Source organism: Capsella rubella, unplaced genomic scaffold, assembly GCF_000375325.1.
Source record: "Capsella rubella cultivar Monte Gargano unplaced genomic scaffold, Caprub1_0 scaffold_6, whole genome shotgun sequence".
In the NCBI taxonomy this organism is placed as follows: domain Eukaryota; kingdom Viridiplantae; phylum Streptophyta; class Magnoliopsida; order Brassicales; family Brassicaceae; genus Capsella; species Capsella rubella.
The window spans coordinates 10,862,241-10,881,299 of NW_006238918.1; the positions used below are offsets into that span (position 1 = coordinate 10,862,241).

The following is a 19,059-nucleotide window of genomic DNA, read 5'->3' on the forward strand; positions in this document are numbered from 1 at the left end:
TCAGAACTCCTTTACTTCTTCTACTGATTTCTTTAATGATATCAATTTTATTCATGGTGTTTGTTTCATTCACCATGTCTGAGTAGATTTCTTGTTAGGTTTAGGGTTTTCAAAGGAATTCATGAATTGTTAGGTTCTTAGATTGTTAGGATTGAATCAATAGAGTTCTTCATCTAGATTGTGGTTAATTTGTTCTGGGGTAGTGAAAGCAACCTAGAATCTAATCTTAGATTATTTAGTAGACACGAAAGTGTTATTGATTTCCTAAAAATAATCTAGATGAGCAAAATACCTATTCGCAAAGAGATTTTGTGAACTTATAAACCTGAATTAAATGCATGTCTGAAACTTATAAATTTGCAAAGAGATTTTGAATTTAGGGTTCTAGACATAGATAGTCTTTGCAATAAAAGTTGATTGATTATAATTTTGTGATTTGAGTTCAAGAACGGTGCTTTATAAAATCCTGAAAATATTTATTTGCAATTCTGAATTTTCTGAGAATATCCCTAGGCCTAGCGTTTCCTCATTATTGTTTTAAAACCAACCGTTAATTTAATTTGCCGTTTTTATTTAATTTAAAACCTGGCTGTTTAGCTTAATTTTAATACTGAATATTTATTGTCTAATCTTTGAGTCTATGTGGATTCGATCCCTAAGTATTACAGTGATCTCTTAATTGACAGAGTAACTCAGGGCAAATTTGAGTCGATCAAGGACCTAGTGAGCAAGGCATAGTGAATGAAACAGGGTCCTCTAACTTCTTTGGGATAAAATCCTTTGGGAATATGACATTACTCTCATGGTTTAGTGCTCTTATTCTCTCATCTTGCTTAGCTTTTCCTTAGCAGCCTTCTCTGATTCCTTTTTCTCTTGAATCCTCTCTAAAAGCACTTCCCTGGAGATTGGTCTGTAGGAAGGGACATTAGCAAAAGCTTTTATCAAAGCTACTTGTTGTTCAATTCCCGTAAGAGTATCTAGTACTTCCCTATACTCCTCTTTTATTTCCTTCTTGAATCTTCCAAGGAATGGAAATGGCGGTCTGTATGGAGGGGGATAAAGGCATGGTGTCTTCTCTTCTTATAAAGCGTGGTGTCTTTTCCCCTGGCCGGGCTGATCCTCTGGAGCAGCTCGAGACTCATTTTGAAAGAAATCCTCCCCATCATGTTCATCATTGTCCTCAGGGCTTAACTTCTGGTTTTGAAGTGTAGGAGGTGCTCCTAAATTGAGAACATGGGCAGTTGCAAACTCCTTGGGATGGTAGATTGATTTTCCTAGGAGTTCAACTGAAGATATAAAAGTCATACTGTCTTCCAAATACATGGTCCTGTTGTTAAAAGCGTTAAAATTTTGGTTCAGGCCGTTGTATAAGGAACTCATTGTGTTACTCACCTCATCGAACATCGTAGCCAAGTCTAAATGAGTATCAGCTTGCAGCTGTTGGAACTATTGCAACATGTTCTTCAACTCAAATTTGTCAACAGGGGCAATCCAAGGTGCTGGATGTTCAAAACCATATTGGGGAGCCATAAGCTGATAATAGCCACCTTGAAACTGATAAGAAAGTTCATAGAGTGTGGTGGTGCTGGTAGTTTATATTCATCATGAATTGGTCCAGCGAATACATCTGCACTATCCAAACCATCAAATCAATTAGGTACTCGAGCAGGGCAATCAGTTGGATTGGTCGATTGCATGGTCGAGTGGTACCTGAAAATCAAGACAGACAAGCAGACAAGCAAACCAAATTAGTATTAAAAGTGAAAGTGATATAGAACTTAATCCTGCAAAACTGAAATCCAAACTGGAACAAATTCAACGTCCAAATGGCATGGGCGCCAAATTGATAATAGGTTTTCTACGCTTTTGGTATCAATCACCCAGATTAATTGTAGTATAAAAGCCTTTATCGATTCATAAGGACACGTGCAAACAGTTTAGATACAATCAATCTTTAATAAGTTAAGCCAAGCAGGAAAGGTTTTATACTATCAACTACAGAATTTAAATCAAGCAGAAACTAAGCGATACACAACATTGAATTAAAACTGAAATGAAACTTCAGTGATAAGAACATGTAGTGAACTACAAATGCAAGAACAATAACGAAGCAAGGTAAATCAATCCATTAAAGGGAGGTTCTGGGGATGAGATGGTGACTTCAATGGAGACCTTTAAGTTCACTAGGTTGCAAAATCAATCAAACACAAACAATGTTGTTTCCTAGACAGCAAGCTCATAAGCTAACCAGTTCAATCTCTTGACAAAGGCTATCAAATTCAAATCACTTCCTAATCTCAACTTTTAGTTGATAAAACATGAAATGAATAGGCATTAAGACTCAGCTCATTAATTTCAAATAACACTCTAGACAACCAATCTCTTGGGCTAGATATGAAATTCTCTGGTATTAGATTATCCGACATTCCATCGAACACCTCTCGGGCGTGGAAGCCTGAGAACTAATCACCACTTGATCAGAATGGGATTATTGTTATATACACTAATCCAGAAGGAATTCTAAATATTTCTACCTATAGGCAACCTAGCTACGTAACATTCTCCACCTACTCATCTAACTCATCCCAAAACCTTAAGAATCTACTCAGATCTGACAAACATAATTAAGAACTCAACCCAGAAATCTCTAAATCATGCATAACTAGATAGATAATGATCTAACAAGCAAGATAATACAAAGAAACAACAGAAAATACAATAGATCAAAAGATATAGAGTTTATAAGATTCTGAAAATTCTAAAGGAAAAGAAAGAAAAACCCTAATACAACTCGAGATAATAAGTCATTAGGCGAAGAGCCTTTTATAGCAAGTTTAGGTAGCCCTAAAACACTAGCAGACAAAATAGAGAGTCGGTTTAACGGTGCCTGATCGGTCTGGTCGGATGACTTGGTCAAATGGGTGGTCGAGCTGCTTCTCTGGTCCACTCGAACACTCGATCGATTCCATGTCTCGGATCCTTCTGCTCGATTGGATGCAACATCTACACTTGGTCGATTTGTCCTTATTTGCTTCTTTTCACTTCGGTAAACACCTGTTTATGCACAAAAATAACAGTGCATGCAATGCAAGGCCTAGATTCTACAAGTGAAGCAAAACAAGGCAAATATGCATAAATGATCAAGTAATGAGACCTAGAATGACAAACACAATGCATAAAACTAGTGCTAAAATGAGTAAAATCCAGACACATCTACTCCCCCAAAATTATTCTTTCTTGGCCTCAAGCAAATTCAAAATAGGAAAAGAGGTTTGAAGGTGGGATTTAGAATCAATAATTGCTGCTAAAGTAGTTAAAACCAATGTCGTTGTCTACAGTTCTTGAATGCAAATCATATAGACCATGCTCTGAAGACTTTAGCCATGCTAATCTCAACACAAAATGTCATCAGTCATAGAACCTAGACAAGCATTCAAATCAACTATTCCTTTTAACATTCTTTAAGTAGTAACCATGAATCTGGATGTGAAGTGAATACAAACTCATTTGGCTATGTATGAAAAGGTTCAAGAGACAAAGAGGGTCTCCTTTAGAGAGGGGTTAAACCAATCGAATGGATTTCACAATTTTATATAAAATACTATAGTCATACTAAAGTGTTTCCATATATACAAAAGCAGAAAAGACAACACAACAGTTCTTATTTTCTAAATGCTCCATACTTACTTACTTAACTTCTCCATAGCAAAAAAAAAAAAAACAAAGTAAATGACGTAACATTAGAAATCTTGCCGTTCAAAAGATCTCTCATCTCTCCCTTTTAATCATGTTCTGTCAAGTCTCTGACATACTCCTCCGCCGGTTAACTCATGCTACCTACGTCTTCGTCACCACCATGCCAAAACGTTACCGTTCTTCTTTCTAGCTACACGTTTTAACCATGTTTGGCTGAGGATGCTTGTCCACCACGTTGGATGTTGATGATCGGAACATTTCATCGTAATTTCAGTAGGAAAGCAAGGGTAAAGGGCACGTGATCGCAATTAATTAGATTAACGCGAAATATGAGGAAAAAGGATCGACATTGTCATGACTCACAAATTATTTGGGGGAGAGGAATTGTTTGGTTCTCATAGTTAAACTGACAAATTAATTAGGAAAGATGAATTGTTTGGTTCTCATAGTTGAAACTTGAAAGATCATATATAAAAAAGGTTAAACTTTTACATAAAAGCCACGTGGTGTCACTCTAAGGTGTTTATTTCTGATGATGTGGATAGTTTGAGGAGCCTCAAACTACTCATTTTCTTAGTAAGTAATGTTTGTATCATTCACCATGAATTGTTAGGTTGTTAGATTGTTAGGATTTAGTCAATAAAGCTCTTCGTCTAGATTGTATTTATTATTATTTTAAAGTAGTAGAAGTAAACTATAATATGATTTTATGTTAATCGGTAGAGACGAAGGTGTTACTGATTTTCTGAAAATTCTCAAAGATGAACAAAATTCTTATTTGTAAGAAAATTTGGTTAAAGGATTTTGTGAACTTATAAAACCTAATCTTTATACTTAGTTAATATCATTGCAGTTTTTCTCTCTCAACTAGGCGATTAGGGTTTTGTCTTAAGCCGCCGCCGTCGGTGTGGCCTCTCGCCCACCGGCGAGAATCTTCCTCTTTCTCCCTCCTCTTCCTTTCTCTCATGGCTTCTTTGGTGTTTGCTCCTGTTCTTGTTCCACCTCGGATTCTCCCTCTTCCAGATCTGTGGCCGTTTGCTCTTCTGCCACATCTGTCCAATGTTATGGCTCCTCCGGAACCTCCCGATCCTCCTGACCCAACATATGGTCTCGTCGGTCTCTCTTCCTTCTCTCCTTTTATTATGCTGTTCATGTTTGCAGATCTTCAATCAAAACTTGTTCTAGCATGGGTTGTGTTGGTTCCTCTTATGCCCTTTGATGGCACTCCTTTCGTTTCCTTGCGATATCTTACTGTTGTGTGCAGTGCGTGGTACCAGTCACTTCCTCTTGCCTCTTTGGAGCTCTGGTTCTCTACCCCTCGTCTCTCCCATTCTCTAGTCACTTTATCTCAAGGTTTTGTTTTGGTAAGAGGTAGTGATTTTTCTGGACTATTGGCCTTCTTTTGGAACATGCCTTTTTTCTTTTTCTTATCACTATGAGGATGAAATGATTTCGGCTAGTTTTAGGCTGTCTTTACCTCAGTATGAGGCTGCTATGAGTTCTCTTAAGCTCTGTTTCTTCTTACCTCAGTATGAGGCTGTTTTGTTTCCGATTGGATTTCGGATTCCTTTACCTCAGTATGAGGAGTTTACGATTCTGTTTAAGCTTATGCTTCTCTTACCTCCTTTTGAGGATGCTATTCAGAAATTGTGGCCAAGGTCAATTCGTGTTATCGTTCCTTTGGTTTGGTTTCACGTTGGTTTATCGAAAAGACATTGTACGTCTTAACATGTGACAATCTTGGGTCTTGGATACCAGATTTGTTCATCGAGAGTTGGTGGTTTTTGCAACCCCACACTTCTCCCAAGTTGAGGTTTCCCTCACATCTCGTAGGCTCAGGAAGCTGGTGCTTTGTCGCCTTTGCTTTTGTAGCTATTTTTCAGGATGCTATTTATTCAGTCATGGATGCAGCATCTCTGGACCGTAGATCACCAAGTGTGCTCTTTGATTTCCAAAGCTTCATTTCACGTTTTAGCACTCTTAGTTGCTTAATTGTTGTTTATGCTTCTATCATTTTCTTTCATGTTTACCGGTTGGCATCTCTAGGTGCGGTTTCTTTGGCTTTTGTAGCCTTTTTGTTGTATTTGCTTAACAATTTCTCCATTGTTGGAGACTAGAGTTATCTATAAAAGTCTAGTTTGCCCAAAAAAAAAAAAATCAAACCTAATATTTAATGCTTGTCTAAACTTTTAAATATGCAAAGAAATTTGGAATTTAGAGTTTTAGACATAGATAATCTTTGCAATGATTATAAATCTGTGATTTGAGTTCGCTCAATAATCTATTTATATAAACATTAAGTCCTTGTGAAATTGGATCCCTAAGTATTACACTGTTCTCTTAATTGATAGGGTAGGTAAGGGCAAATTTGAATGCATCATGAAACAAATAAATCATCATGTCATCTATATAATATTATTTTTTTCCACCACGATTTGATTTTTTCGAACAACTTTTTTTTTTGTCATTATATTTTTTTGAACAACTATTAATTGTGGAATCTATTAGAAAATAGTACTCGTTAAAAATTCTGACTAAATAATATATATTCAAGCAAAATTTTGACTAAGTATCTGATCAGTTTTTAAAATATTTTAATATTTAGTTTCATTTATTTATTTTGTTAAAATGCATAATTTTATGTAGTAAAATAAACTATTTACATATTTTAATTTGATACATTTTAAAATATTTTGATTATATATTTTATTAGAATATGAGAAAGAGTAAACATATCAAAAAAATAAAAAGTACAACAATACTTCAATTCTTTTTTAAAAATAAATTTATTTCTGAAATTTTTTTTTTTGGTCAACTGTTTTTGAAAATTGTTATAGCAGAATACAGCTTAGACGTAATTAGTTATATGATGACAGAATTATGATCGGACGATGAGTTAAATATAGAATATAAATTATATGTTGAGATTGTTTAAAATTAATATAATATATCAAAAAAATAAGAAAAAATACTTAAATTTTAATCGTGCTACAGGCCTACAGCCGGGGTATTGATCTAGTTGTATATTATTCCCTGAGGTAAAGTTTAAAATATAATTCAACAAATGATTTAATATTAATGTTTCAGAAATTATATGGCTTTCTTCTTGTAGTTTCGATCTTTCTCCTTTTTTCTCCATACATCGCTCTCCCTATCTTAGAATTTGTTCGATCCCAGAGATGCTTCGTTGGGCCCATTTAACCGCAGGTATTATCTCCTTCGTTGTCCTCTCTTCTCTCCTTATTGTCTTCCTCCGTCGCTGGTGCTGTCTCCGCCAACCACAGATCAGCACAACCCTTAACTCGGCCAGTCCTTTTCGGAGCAATAGCTTCCAGGCTAGAATCTCAAAGCTCCACCAGACCAGTCTCGTCCACCAGCTAGATACTTCTGACACCAAACGCAGAGGAAATATCAACAACTATCCAGTCTCCCGCAGCAAAACGGGAGGATTCCCGTTGAAGCCTGGTCTATTCCTCTGGACGGATCATCCAGCTTTGGTGACCGAAGCGGTAGAGAATGGTTGGACGAGGTTTGGATTCCTTGTTCATGCAACAGCTCCTTTGGTGACTGCGTCCTCCCCAGGATCAGTTCTTTTAGGGCTTTGCACAACGGCAGGAAGCGAAAATCCTGGTGTAGTGATCACATGGGAAGTCTCAAATGGCTCCGTGGAATTCACACAAACGATCAAGTTTAATCAAGCGTTGAAAGATACGGTCAACGCAAAAAACCCTTTGATGGTTCTGCGAGCAGCTTTACCACTTCCTGGACCACAACTTCTAAGTTCTACTTTCCCACAAGAGGCTTACTTTGAAATCACAATCCTGGAAATACTCCAACGAAGCCGTGGTGGTAACGTAGGTTGTGACGTTGAATTAGTCGAAGGTGAAAAAACCAAGTTGTTCAAGAGTCAAGGACTAAAACATATTAAAACAAGAGAATGGGATGGGGAAAATGAAGAGGCAGTTTTGTCCCTAGGACTAGCGACCGGTGGTTTCTTCAGCGGGGGCGAGACACGACTACCAGGGAAGTTCTTGGCTTCCATTGGGTTCCAATCGGACGGTTCTGTTTATCTTGATGGTACGTATATTTACTTGTCTATTTGCATCGGTCTTTTATATCATTTAGTTCCAATCGATCTTCAAACTCCTTAATCAATCTTCCATAGAAAGATTGTAGCAGAAAAGTAAACGGTAAGGTATATAAAAGTTGGCCGTCCTATTAAGTTTGGGATTTTATATTTGGTAATAAGGAATGGAGAGCCACTAACATCTTGGTCACAAACCAACCTTCCACATCATCTAGAATCCCCATTTGTTATCACACCTCATTGCTTTTGTTGACCAAAGGCCAACAAACAACAACTCTATTTATTTAGTAGAATATTATTCTGGCCATGCGTTGACTATTGCTTTACTAATTTTTTATTTGCTTTATGTTTTCTGGGTCATGCTTTACTAAAAAAATTTTGCGCTATGTTTGATGGGCATGCTTTACCAAAAATTTAGATTTGTTGATTAAAAACTGTGATTATTCGTTGTTAAGATATGTTGTGTCATGTTTGATATTTAGTTACAAAAATTAGTTTGATATATTAGGGTATGATATCATTTTTAGCCGAATTATAAGACTATGATTTAAAACCAAAATTTGTAAACTAGAATTAATAAAAAATCCGAAATTAATATTTCTTTGCTGATTTATGATTTAAGGAAATGGTTTAAATAATAATTAAGTTGTGTTTATGGATATTGGAGATTATTTGTTGTTTCTGATTAGTTTTTAAAAACCCAAAACACAAACCAATTTTTCACTAATTAGAACTGAAGATTTTATTATTTTTTTTCTTTCCTTTCACGAACATATAGTAAAGTTGTGAACGATTTGATCAGTTGAATTAAATTAGCTAAAAGATGATGGTTATGTTTTGTGATGTTAAAGAAAGATATAGCGTCATTGATTCTTTTTCCACACTGTTTAAATATTGTAAGTTTATTATTGTTACTAGTTTGTAGCCTTTGCAAAATTCGCTAGACCGACGCCCTATATATAGATTCTTAACCATTACTCTCTGTTTATGTTAGGAATGAAGCTGGTTTGTGAATCGGAAAAACATGAGTGGGCGAAGGAAAACACAGTGGTTGGTTGTGGTTACGATCCGAAGAAGAAGAAGGTTTACTTCACAGTTAACTCACACTTAGTTCACGTCATTAATTGTAAAGCTGAAGAGTTTGGGACACCTCTCTATCCTACTCTTGCTTCCCAGACAGAGGCCACAGTAATCGTCAACTTGGGACAATCTCCATTTTATTACGGCCCAGCCAACGGGCAGCGCACACCCAACCCATGTGCTGGTACTACAGCCGGGCTCGAAGACAGCAAGGAGCTGTTCTCCATTGGAAGAATAGATCCTCGATATTTAAGCAATTTTTTCAGTACTAGAGGAAATAGTGATGAGATTGAAAGCGGGAGGACCACAGTGGGAAATAGTCATAGACGTAAGCTTGACTATGACGAAGATTCAGATGCTGATCTTTTTGAGATTGCGCTTGAACGTTCTGTAAAACAAAATCCAACATAGTTTTAGAATTGTACTCATACATTGTATGCATATTGACATATTGTACAAATAGCTAGTTATTACAAGCTTGTATACGTCAATAATCATTGATATTCAACAGTACTGTTATATATTGGCGGCCAAATCATTTGGTAATCCATAGGAAACGGCTTATTGCAATGGATTTATGACGGATGTTGTTTGTCGTCCTTTTTGTCGACTTATATAGAATATAGAAATAATTGTTGGCACTCCAAAAAAATATTGTTGGCAATCCATGGATTTTCTATTGTGAAGTTTTCTTTACAGTCTTTAGGAATGACAAAAATCGCTAGTGATTACATATTGTAAAAATAGCCAGTGATTACATATTGTAAGAATGATATCGGCTCTTATATTGTATGCATATTGTAAAAATAGCCAGTGATTACAAGCTTGTATAGTACGCCATTAATCATAGAAAATCAACAATACTGTTATTGGCGACCAAATCCGTTGGTAAGCCGTAAGAAACAACATATTGCAATTGATTTTGAAGATGTGGTGTTGAATGAGTTTTATAAGCTATCTTAACATGTCAACATATTACGATGATACATGAAGTGACTGGATAGAATTGTCATAGAAGATGAAGCAGTGCTTGTACTAGTTCTGACGTTAATACAGGAAGTAGTACAAGAAGGTGAGTTGTGCGAGTATTTGAAGTAGTACATGAGGCAATACAAGAAGCCGAGCTGTGTGACTACTTGAAGAGTTGGAGTACAGAAGTTTGGAACTGACTTGTACAAGCCAAGAGGCGAATGCTGAGCTGGATGAACATCTTGAATGTATTATGAGAACGTGAAAGACAAATTTCCTTATCTATAAAGAACAAAGGAAATTTGTCAATTCCTATTTGGTGAAGGAATAGGGAAAAATTGTCAATCTTTAGGGTTGAGCAATTGTTATAAATAACAAGAGGGCGCTTCATGAAGACGTGCGCGCCTCAGGGTATTCTCGAGAAGATGCACACAAGTTGTGTGGCGTCGCCCCATCAATAAGATAGAGAGATCTTTTGGTGGTTTTGTAGAAGATCTACACTAGTCGGAAAAGACAATTAGTGGTAGTCTTCTTTCATTGCAATTCTAGGAAAGAGTTGGTGGATTCCATATAGCAATTGTAGGTTGCGAACTTTTCTAGTTAATGAAGTCTAGACTAGGTCCCGGGGATGTAGGTTATCCGAACCCCGTTAACAAAGCTTGTGCTTTATTTACTTTATGCTTATACATACATGCAATGAATCATACATGCATACTCGAACATACTGGTCTAGTCACAAATATGCGTTTTCAGATTTATGGCGGTTTTATTTGGTCGCCCTTTTGGCACGTCAAACAAATGTTGGCAATCCATGGATTTTCTATTCTGAAGGTATTCTAACAAAACTTTGATAGCCTTTAAGAATGACAACACACGATAATGTACGATGGATTTCAGGGTGTATTTCGATGCACAACCAATTTTTCCTGACAAGTGACAACTTATAAAAGTAAACAATTTTTAAAATTGAAAGTGTTACAAAATTATGATAATTTAATAAAATAAAAACTATAAATAATCCAAAGTAAATTATTATCCAAAATAAAAAATAATGTAAAATCCAAAATCGGGAAGCTAGATCAATTCTTGGAGGTCGAGAAATGCATAACTATATCCGCCATGTAAATATAAATATATATATAATAGGAGAATTCTCTCTCTATCTAGGCTATCCACATCAGCATCAACCTCATCAAAATTGTTTTAAAACATATCTTAAAATATTTATTTAATGCATATTTAAATAAATAGAAAATAATTAAAATAAATAAATGAAACTGAAAACCCCTACAAAAAATATTGTTAAAATGTATGTAGCATAATATATTTTCTAAAATGATTATACTTCCAATGATTGACTGCATTAATGAGATTTATAATGGGGAAAAATTCCCAAAAAAAAATGTGACTTAATTAATATTTGTCAGAAAAAAACATGAACTTTTTTCGTTAACAGAAAAATACGCAAACTAATTTATAGATGATAAAAATTACGTGAACTATTTCAACTTTCCAATTTTCCACATATCATGATCACGATTTTCAACGAAACTAACACAATCATAAACATCGTTTGCCTATTTTTCATTTTCCCTAAATTTCTAATCATAACAATAACATAACTATAAGAAAACAAATATTGAAAATAAACCTAAAATATTGAAAAAGAGAGATATTTTTATGATTATGACTACGATAAGAACGAAACTTCTTCACGAGATTGTAATAGTAACAATGTTTACTGTTATCTTATTTTTGTTGAAAATCGTGACCAAAATTTGTGGGAATAAATATGACTATATATATAAAAATCTTATAAATTATAAAAATAAAGTGAAATATTAATCCCAAAGAATACTATACTACAAAGAGATTTGATTTATTATTAATTTTTCAGTTAAATAAAATTAAACGATTACCAAACTCAACTTAAAAACCTATTTAGAAAAATGTATTGCAATGGTCATACTTTTTTGTCAAAACAGTAAAACTTGAATATATAAAAAAATTGCACTTTTTGGGTGCAAAAAAACTTGAAAATTATAGACTGGTTGGATCAATTTTGGTGCAGTTATCTGGTTGTGTCTTGGCTATAAACTCATGGATATTATATACATACTTGGAATATTTTATCTATTTTTACCACCCTTTATTGGTCCAAGTACTTCAGCTTAACCAAAAACCTATCCTTTTCCTTCAAGCCCTAGATTAATTATGAGTGGAAGGCCTCTTTTACTACAAGAAAACATGTCGATATCCTACAAAAATTCATACAAAATAAATGGTAGGAAAATTTTCCTACTAAAAAACTTTGCATTTATGACGAAAACCCAAAGGGTAGGAAAAATGTAGAGCATTTAACTACAAGAAACGCTGTCAGAAAGTGGAAGAAATATTTTCTACCAATTTTAAATAATATTTTTGTATGAGATCGTGAAGAAAAAGTAAATGAATTTCGAAGGAAATAACGCAGAGAGAATTTTGTAGGAATTCTTCCTACGAAATGCCTTCAAGGAAGAAGTGGAAGGAAATGTCATAGGAAATCAATAGATATAAGGAGGGAAAACAATTCGTAGGAAATTAGAAGGAAATAAATTTGTAGGAAATTAATAGGTTATTATTTGGTGATAGTTTCTGAAGAAGAGCTTGGAGATTTTGAAGAAGATTCAGATTCTGCCTCTTATGGATCAGACTCTGAGTCGGAGTAATAAATATGTATTGTTCTAAAAATAATATCATCAATCATTTCCTCTATTTAAAATAGAAATATGTGCTTATTTGTAATTTTAAATGAAATTTAGTATTATCCAAAGTGTTATTTTTTAATTCCGCACATTTACGGCAAAATTATATGAACATTTTAGTTACAATAAATAAGTTTGTAATCTTCTAAAATTTAGCCATCTGAGGCACCTCTATTGGATGAGTTGACCTCACCTTTTTCATTCAGATCTGCAGAGCACAAAATAGATCTTTATAAGTTGTTTATAATTTGTTTATAAAGTACTAATTTGTATCATATTTTTTATTGGGCCTATAATTATAATTGTTTATAAACATTATATTAGATAAAAAAAATTTTTGTATCATATTTGTTTAAAATAGTTACTTTGTTTATAAACTACTAAACACAAAATAAATAATTATACTTTGTTTAAAAATTAGAAATGACAATCAAATTTTAAATTGGGCCTATCACAAAATAGAAGGATTATAAGCATAAAAAATATTGGGCCTTGCATAAAAGAATTTGGCCCTTGCACAAATATGTCGGACGTCCAGGAGAGGAGTATTTATGGTGCAGACTTTTTCAGGAGGCTTCAGAAAAGATTCGGGTTCTGAAGATGAACATGAAGGAGGCGCAAGATCGGCAGAAGTGTTATGCTGATAAGAAATGCAAGAAGTTGGAGTTTGAGGTTGGAGATACGGTGTATCTCAAGATGGCGATGTTGCGTGGTCCTAACAGGTCAGTTACTGAGACTAAGCTGAGTACGAGGTATATGGGTCCTTTCAGGATTGTGGAGTGGGTTGGACCGGTGACGTATCGGTTGGTGTTACATGAGGTTATGCAGGCGTTCCACAAGGTGTTCCATGTGTCGCTGCTGAAAAGGTGTCTACATAAGGATGATGAGGTGTTGGCTAAGATTCCAGTATATCTTCAGCCAGCATGACTCTAGAGGCGAGACCAGTGTGGGTTCTCGAGAGGCGGGTAAAGGAACTTCGGCGTAATAAGATTCCTTTGATGAAAGTCAAGTGGACTGTGATGGAGTCTTGGGGGAGACTTGGGAGCCAGTGGCCAGGATGAAGGCAAGGTTCCGAAAGTGGTTGTAACGATTATGACATTTGAGTTTAGTAAGATGAGTATTTCTTGGATTTGACTTATTTGTGTCATAAGTAAGAGAAATATGTGTGAGCTTCTAAAATAGAAAGTGTCGGGTTTGACGGTTCTTTTTTGGAAATTTTCATGATTGTGGTTAGTATAGCATTGCGATGCTATATGGGAACCACATGAGGTATATCTAATCTAGAGATATGCTCGGGGACATTTAGACTTATTTGGTCGGATGTTATGTGATAACCTTGGATGACGATTCGAAAGCACGCTTTAGGGTGACGACCCGAGTGCTAGCGTAAGACTCCCTGGATATCGTAGCTTGAAGGTTGGGGGCCTAATAGCAAGCCGGTATGACTCGAAGATTGCGACCTGAGTGCGGAGAAAGTAGTGGAACTTCCTGGATAACGTAGTCTAAGGCAGAGGCTTGAGGATGAGTGGGTATGATTCATATGTTACGACATGTGGATGGGGGAAGTGCATGAGTATGAGCAAATAAGGTCTGGAACGTGAGTATATTGATTAGATAGGTGCATGATAAGTCTGTATTTCATCGCGTTTTGGGCATGTATTCATCATCATTCATTTGTTGATTCGCATCATCTTGATCACTTTCTGCATGTTTTACATACTTAGGTAGGTTTTATGCATATCATGCATGTCTTGCATACATTCTGCATATTTGGAGTGTTTCAAGTACTTAGGAGACATGCAGAGCGAAGCAGAGGAACAAGCGTTACTCGACATACGACTGATCGAGTGGGACGATCGAGTGAGAAGCAGAGATGCGTTGCAGAAATATACTTCACTCGGCGGACGTGATCAAGTAGGTTGATCGAGTGGTGGATCGAGTAGGGGGACCGAGTGAACCGAACGAATGCGAAACAGGATCAACCGTCACTCGACGCGCACATTCGAGTGACAAGATCGAGCAAAGCAGAAAAGATGCTTACTCGAGATGCTCACTCGACCAATTTAGTCACAACAACTCTTAAACCGCGTTTTACTTTGTCGTTTTATGTTTTTAAGTTTTGCCCAAACATTGCTATAAATAGATCTCTTTTGGCATCGCCCAAGGGATCGAGTTTTTACCCTTAGGTTTTTCTTGTTAGCCACCAAACAATCTAGAGAATTGTAATTGAGATTTCTTTTAAGTTATTGATATTTTAGTTCTTGAATCATTGTTGTTACTCTTCCTGTCATCTTTATTATTATGCATGTTTTGAACGACTCTGGTTTCATGATGTTTAACATGATTTCTGTGTTTGAGTAGTGTTAGGGTTCTTGAGGATGAGATAGATTAGGTGGAGAATGTTAGTTTGCTAGAGTGTTTAAGTTAGATTCGTTTGTTCCCTTCTGGATTAGTGTATTCAAAGCTAGTTCTTCTCTGATCAATTGGAACTAGGTCATAGACATTCCATGCCCGAAAGGTGTATGATGAAATGTCTGAACCAACTAGTGCCAGAGATTTACACGCTTAGCCCAAGAGATTGGTTTTCTAAGATATTTATTGACATTAATGAATTGTTGCTTCATGCATGTTTACTACATGTTTCATCTATGAGAATTGAGATTAGGAAGTGTTGTAAACTTGATAGTTTCTACCAAGAGATTGGATTGACTAGTATTAGAAGTTTATTGTCTAGGGATTAGTATGCTTGTCGTTTGTTAAACACTCTAAGTAGATTAGCATACTCCACCTACATCAATAACCTCATCCTCAGGATCTTCTATACATTTGTGCTTTCTGATTAATTCTCTTGTTATTTACTTGTTCTGCTTTGTTTTCTTGCCAGTATCAATAATCGTTACATTTTAGCTTATGCATGCTAGTCTATGTTTTGCACCCTTACATTTATTGCATGTTTAACATGTTCGCTTAGGATCATTGAAAACCAAAATCATTTATACTTTGCTTCACTTAATCATTTCTGATACATCTTGATTGCTAGCATCACACCTGAATAGACTGATACCTATTGTACTGCAATGACATGATAGTACTCTAGGGTAATTGATAGAAAAATCCTAGTATCAATTTGGCGCCGCTGCCATTTGGGTGTTTGTTTGTTACATTTGAGATTTCAGACTTGCTAAGATCAAGTTCTTATTCATCATTCACTACAGTTACTCACTTTGTTCTTTCTGCTTGTCTATTGATTCAAGTACAACTCTTGCTCAATTGCTCCTACTCGACTGACACACTCAACCATCTCGCGAGCTAAGTTGATTTGAGTTGTATGCACACACGGTCGCAAGGCACAAAAAACTTGCTCCAGCCCTCTGATCGTTTGGTACCTGCATCAAGACAGCAACGCAATAGAGTTACATCACAACAAGTTGAGATGGAAAACCATGAACAACCACCTCCACCACGCAACCATACTCATCGTCAGGGTATAGTGTCTCCAGCCGTGCAGAACAACAACTTTGAAATCAAGAGTGGTCTGATCTCCATGGTCCAGCAGAATAAATTTCATGGTCTGCCTATGGAAGACCCCCTGGATCACCTCGATGAGTTCGATCGTCTCTGTAGTCTCACCAAGATCAATGGGGTCAGTGAGGACGGTTTCAAGCTACGACTCTTTCCATTCTCTCTGAATGACAAACCTCATCAATGGGAGAAAACTCTTCCTCTAGGATCTATCACTTCTTGTGATCGATGCAAGGAGTCGTTTCTTGCCAAGTTTTTCTCCAACTCCAGAACTGCACGTCTGTGCAACAAGATCTCTGGGTTTACTCAGAAGAATGGTGAAACACTCTGTGAAGCATGGGAGCGCTTTAAAAGTTATCAGTCTCAGTGCCCCCACCATGTCTTCACCAAGGAGTCTCTCCTCAGTACTCTTTATCGGATGTTACTTGACACTGACAGCAATGGAAACTTTCTAAACAAGGACGTCAACGATGGTTGGGAGCTTGTTGAGAACCTGTCTCAATCAGATGGTAACTATAATGAAGACTATAATAGAACCATCAGGGCAAGCACAAATCTTGATGAGAAGTACAAGAAGGAGATGAAAGTTGTAAATGATTAGCTGGACAAAATCTTGATGAGCCAGCAGAGGAACATTCATTTTGTCTCTGAAGAAGATCCTTACCAGATTATGGATGGGGAGGGAGAACAATCTGAGGAGATAAGCTATGTCCAGAACCAAGGTGGGTACAACAAGGGATATAACCCTTATAAGCAGAATCCCAATCTGTCTTATAGCAGCACCAATGTTGCAAATCCCCAGGATCAGGTTTATCCACCTCCACAGCAGCAGCAATAGGGGCAAAACAAGCCATTTGTGCCCTACAACCAAGGTTATGTGTCCAAACAACAATTTTAGCAAGGTTACCACCCTCCAGCATGACCACCACCAGGATTCCAACCTCAACACGCTCTACCTCCTCAGGCACCAGACCATGACATGAAAAATATGATTCAGCAACTCCTCCGGGGACAAGCAAGTGGCTCCATGGACAATGCTAAGAAGTTTGCTGAGCTGACTCAGAGATTGGACTGCTCATACAATGATCTGAATATGAAGATTGAGACTCTGAATTCCAAGATCAAGTATATGGAGGGCAAAACTGCTTCTACTTCTGCCACAAAGCCTGGCCAACTCCCAGGAAAAGCTGTTCAGAATCCTAAGGAGTTTGCTCATGCCATCACGCTGAGGAGCGGTAAAAACTTGCCTCCAAGACAAGGACCTGTTGTAGTCACTGAGGACAGTGAAGACTTGGAAGGGGAGGATGTATATCAGAGTGAAGATCCGGTTGTACCTGAAGAAACTCCTCAACCTGCTGAAAAACATGCTGAAACACTTGCAGCCTCCAAGGATAAGCCTGTGAGATACGTTCCCCCACCATACAAACCACCTCTACCATTTCCAGGACGATTCAAAAAGCAGCAAACTGAGAAGTATAAGGCTTTATTTGAAAAGCAAGTGAAGGAGATTGAGTTGAGAATGCCATTGCTAGATGCATTCGCACTTGTCCCTCCTTATCAGAAGTTCCTCAAAGATTTGGTTATGGAGAGAGCAAAAGAAGTCCAAGGCATGGTGATATTGAGTCATGAATGCAGTGCATTCAGAAGAAAATTACTCCCTTGAAGCTTAAGGATCCTAGATCCTTCACTCTACCCTGTTCACTAGGTCCCCTATCATTCAGCAGATGCCTATGTGATCTTGGAGCTTCAGTGCGTCTGATGCCATTGTCTGTGGCTAAGCGTTTAGGATTCACAAGATACAAGGCATGCAACATATCTCTCATTCTAGCTGATAGATCAGTGAGGCTCCCGCATGGACTCTTGGAAGACTTGCCAATAAGGATTGGTGTTGTTAAAGTCCCTACAGATTTCGTCGTTTTGGAAATAGATGAATAGCCTAAGGATCCCCTGATTCTTGGAAGGCCATTCCTAGCCACTGCTGGAGCTATCATTGATGTTAAGAAGGGAAAGATAGACCTATGCTTGGGAGAAGACTTCAAGATGACATTTGACATCAAGGAGTCTATGAAGAAACCAACAATCAATGGCAAGGTGTTCTGGATAGAAGAGATGGATCAGCTAGCTGATGAACTTCGAGAAGAACTTGCTGAGGAGGATCATCTCAAGACAGCCTTGACAAAGAATGGATCAGATGGATTTCTTCATGCTGAGACCAAGGTCTACAAAACATTACTGGATACCTACAAGACAACTGATGATTCAGAACGTTTTGAAGAACTAGATCAGTCTGTCAAGGAGGTATGCGCAGTTGAGGAGGAAGTCAGTGACAACCCGATCACTCACCCAGCTGTTGACTCTATCAAAGCGGCGGATTATGACTGGTTAGAGTTAAAAGCTCCCGAGGTTGAGCTCAAACCGCTACCCTCAGGACTGAGGTACGTATTCCTTGGATCCAACTCTACTTATCTTGTCATTGTTAATGCTAGCTTGAATAATGAGAAATTAGAGTTGCTAGTCACTGAGCTTAGAAAATATAGAAGGGCCTTAGGTTATTCCTTATATGATATCAAGGGGATCTCACCTAGTCTCTGCATGCATATGATTAATTTGGAAAATGAATCATACTCTAGTATTGAACCTCAACGGAGATTGAATCCTAATCTTAAGGAAGTTGTGAAAAAAGAAGTTCTTGAACTGTTGAATGCTGGGGTTATCTATCCTATCTCTGATAGTACTTGGGTATCCCCAGTTCACTGTGTACCTAAGAAGGGATGAATTACAATGATAAAAAATAAAAATAAAAAGATGAATTGATACCCACGAGGACTATCACTGGCCATAGGATGTGCATTGATTACAGAAAACTGAATGTTGTATCTAGGAAAGATCATTTCCCTCTTCCTTGCATTGATCAAATGTTAGAAAGATTAGCCAATCATCCCTACTACTGTTTCCTTGATG

The 19,059-nt window shown here is 36.9% G+C and overlaps 2 protein-coding genes and 1 non-coding gene across 7 annotated transcripts; 2 read left to right on the plus strand and 1 right to left on the minus strand.

The window, feature by feature from the left end:
- Positions 1–4,428: 4,428 nt before the first annotated feature.
- On the plus strand, positions 4,429–9,398 carry LOC17883467 (putative transmembrane protein At3g54730). 5 transcript variants are annotated; one of them, XM_023780855.1, is made up of 2 exons: positions 4,429–5,067; positions 8,778–9,398. In XM_023780855.1, exons 1-2 carry the CDS (start codon positions 4,662–4,664, stop codon positions 9,272–9,274), a joined length of 903 nt encoding a protein of 300 aa, XP_023636623.1. In that variant the 5' UTR covers positions 4,429–4,661; the 3' UTR covers positions 9,275–9,398. The 5 variants fall into 5 exon arrangements, with proteins under 5 accessions (XP_023636623.1, XP_023636626.1, XP_023636624.1 ...); XM_023780858.1 differs by having other exon boundaries at positions 4,429–5,060; positions 8,778–8,830; XM_023780856.1 differs by lacking the exon at positions 8,778–9,398 and adding an exon at positions 5,455–5,853.
- A 6,976-nt stretch (positions 9,399–16,374) lies between these two features.
- On the minus strand, positions 16,375–16,482 carry LOC111830275. The gene has a single exon (XR_002833659.1). It is a non-coding gene; the product is annotated as a small nucleolar RNA R71 (small nucleolar RNA).
- A 604-nt stretch (positions 16,483–17,086) lies between these two features.
- Positions 17,087–17,761, plus strand: LOC111829959. The gene has a single exon (XM_023780275.1). The coding sequence runs from the start codon at positions 17,087–17,089 to the stop codon at positions 17,759–17,761; it is 675 nt and encodes a 224-aa protein (XP_023636043.1).
- The last annotated feature ends 1,298 nt before the right edge of the window (positions 17,762–19,059 follow it).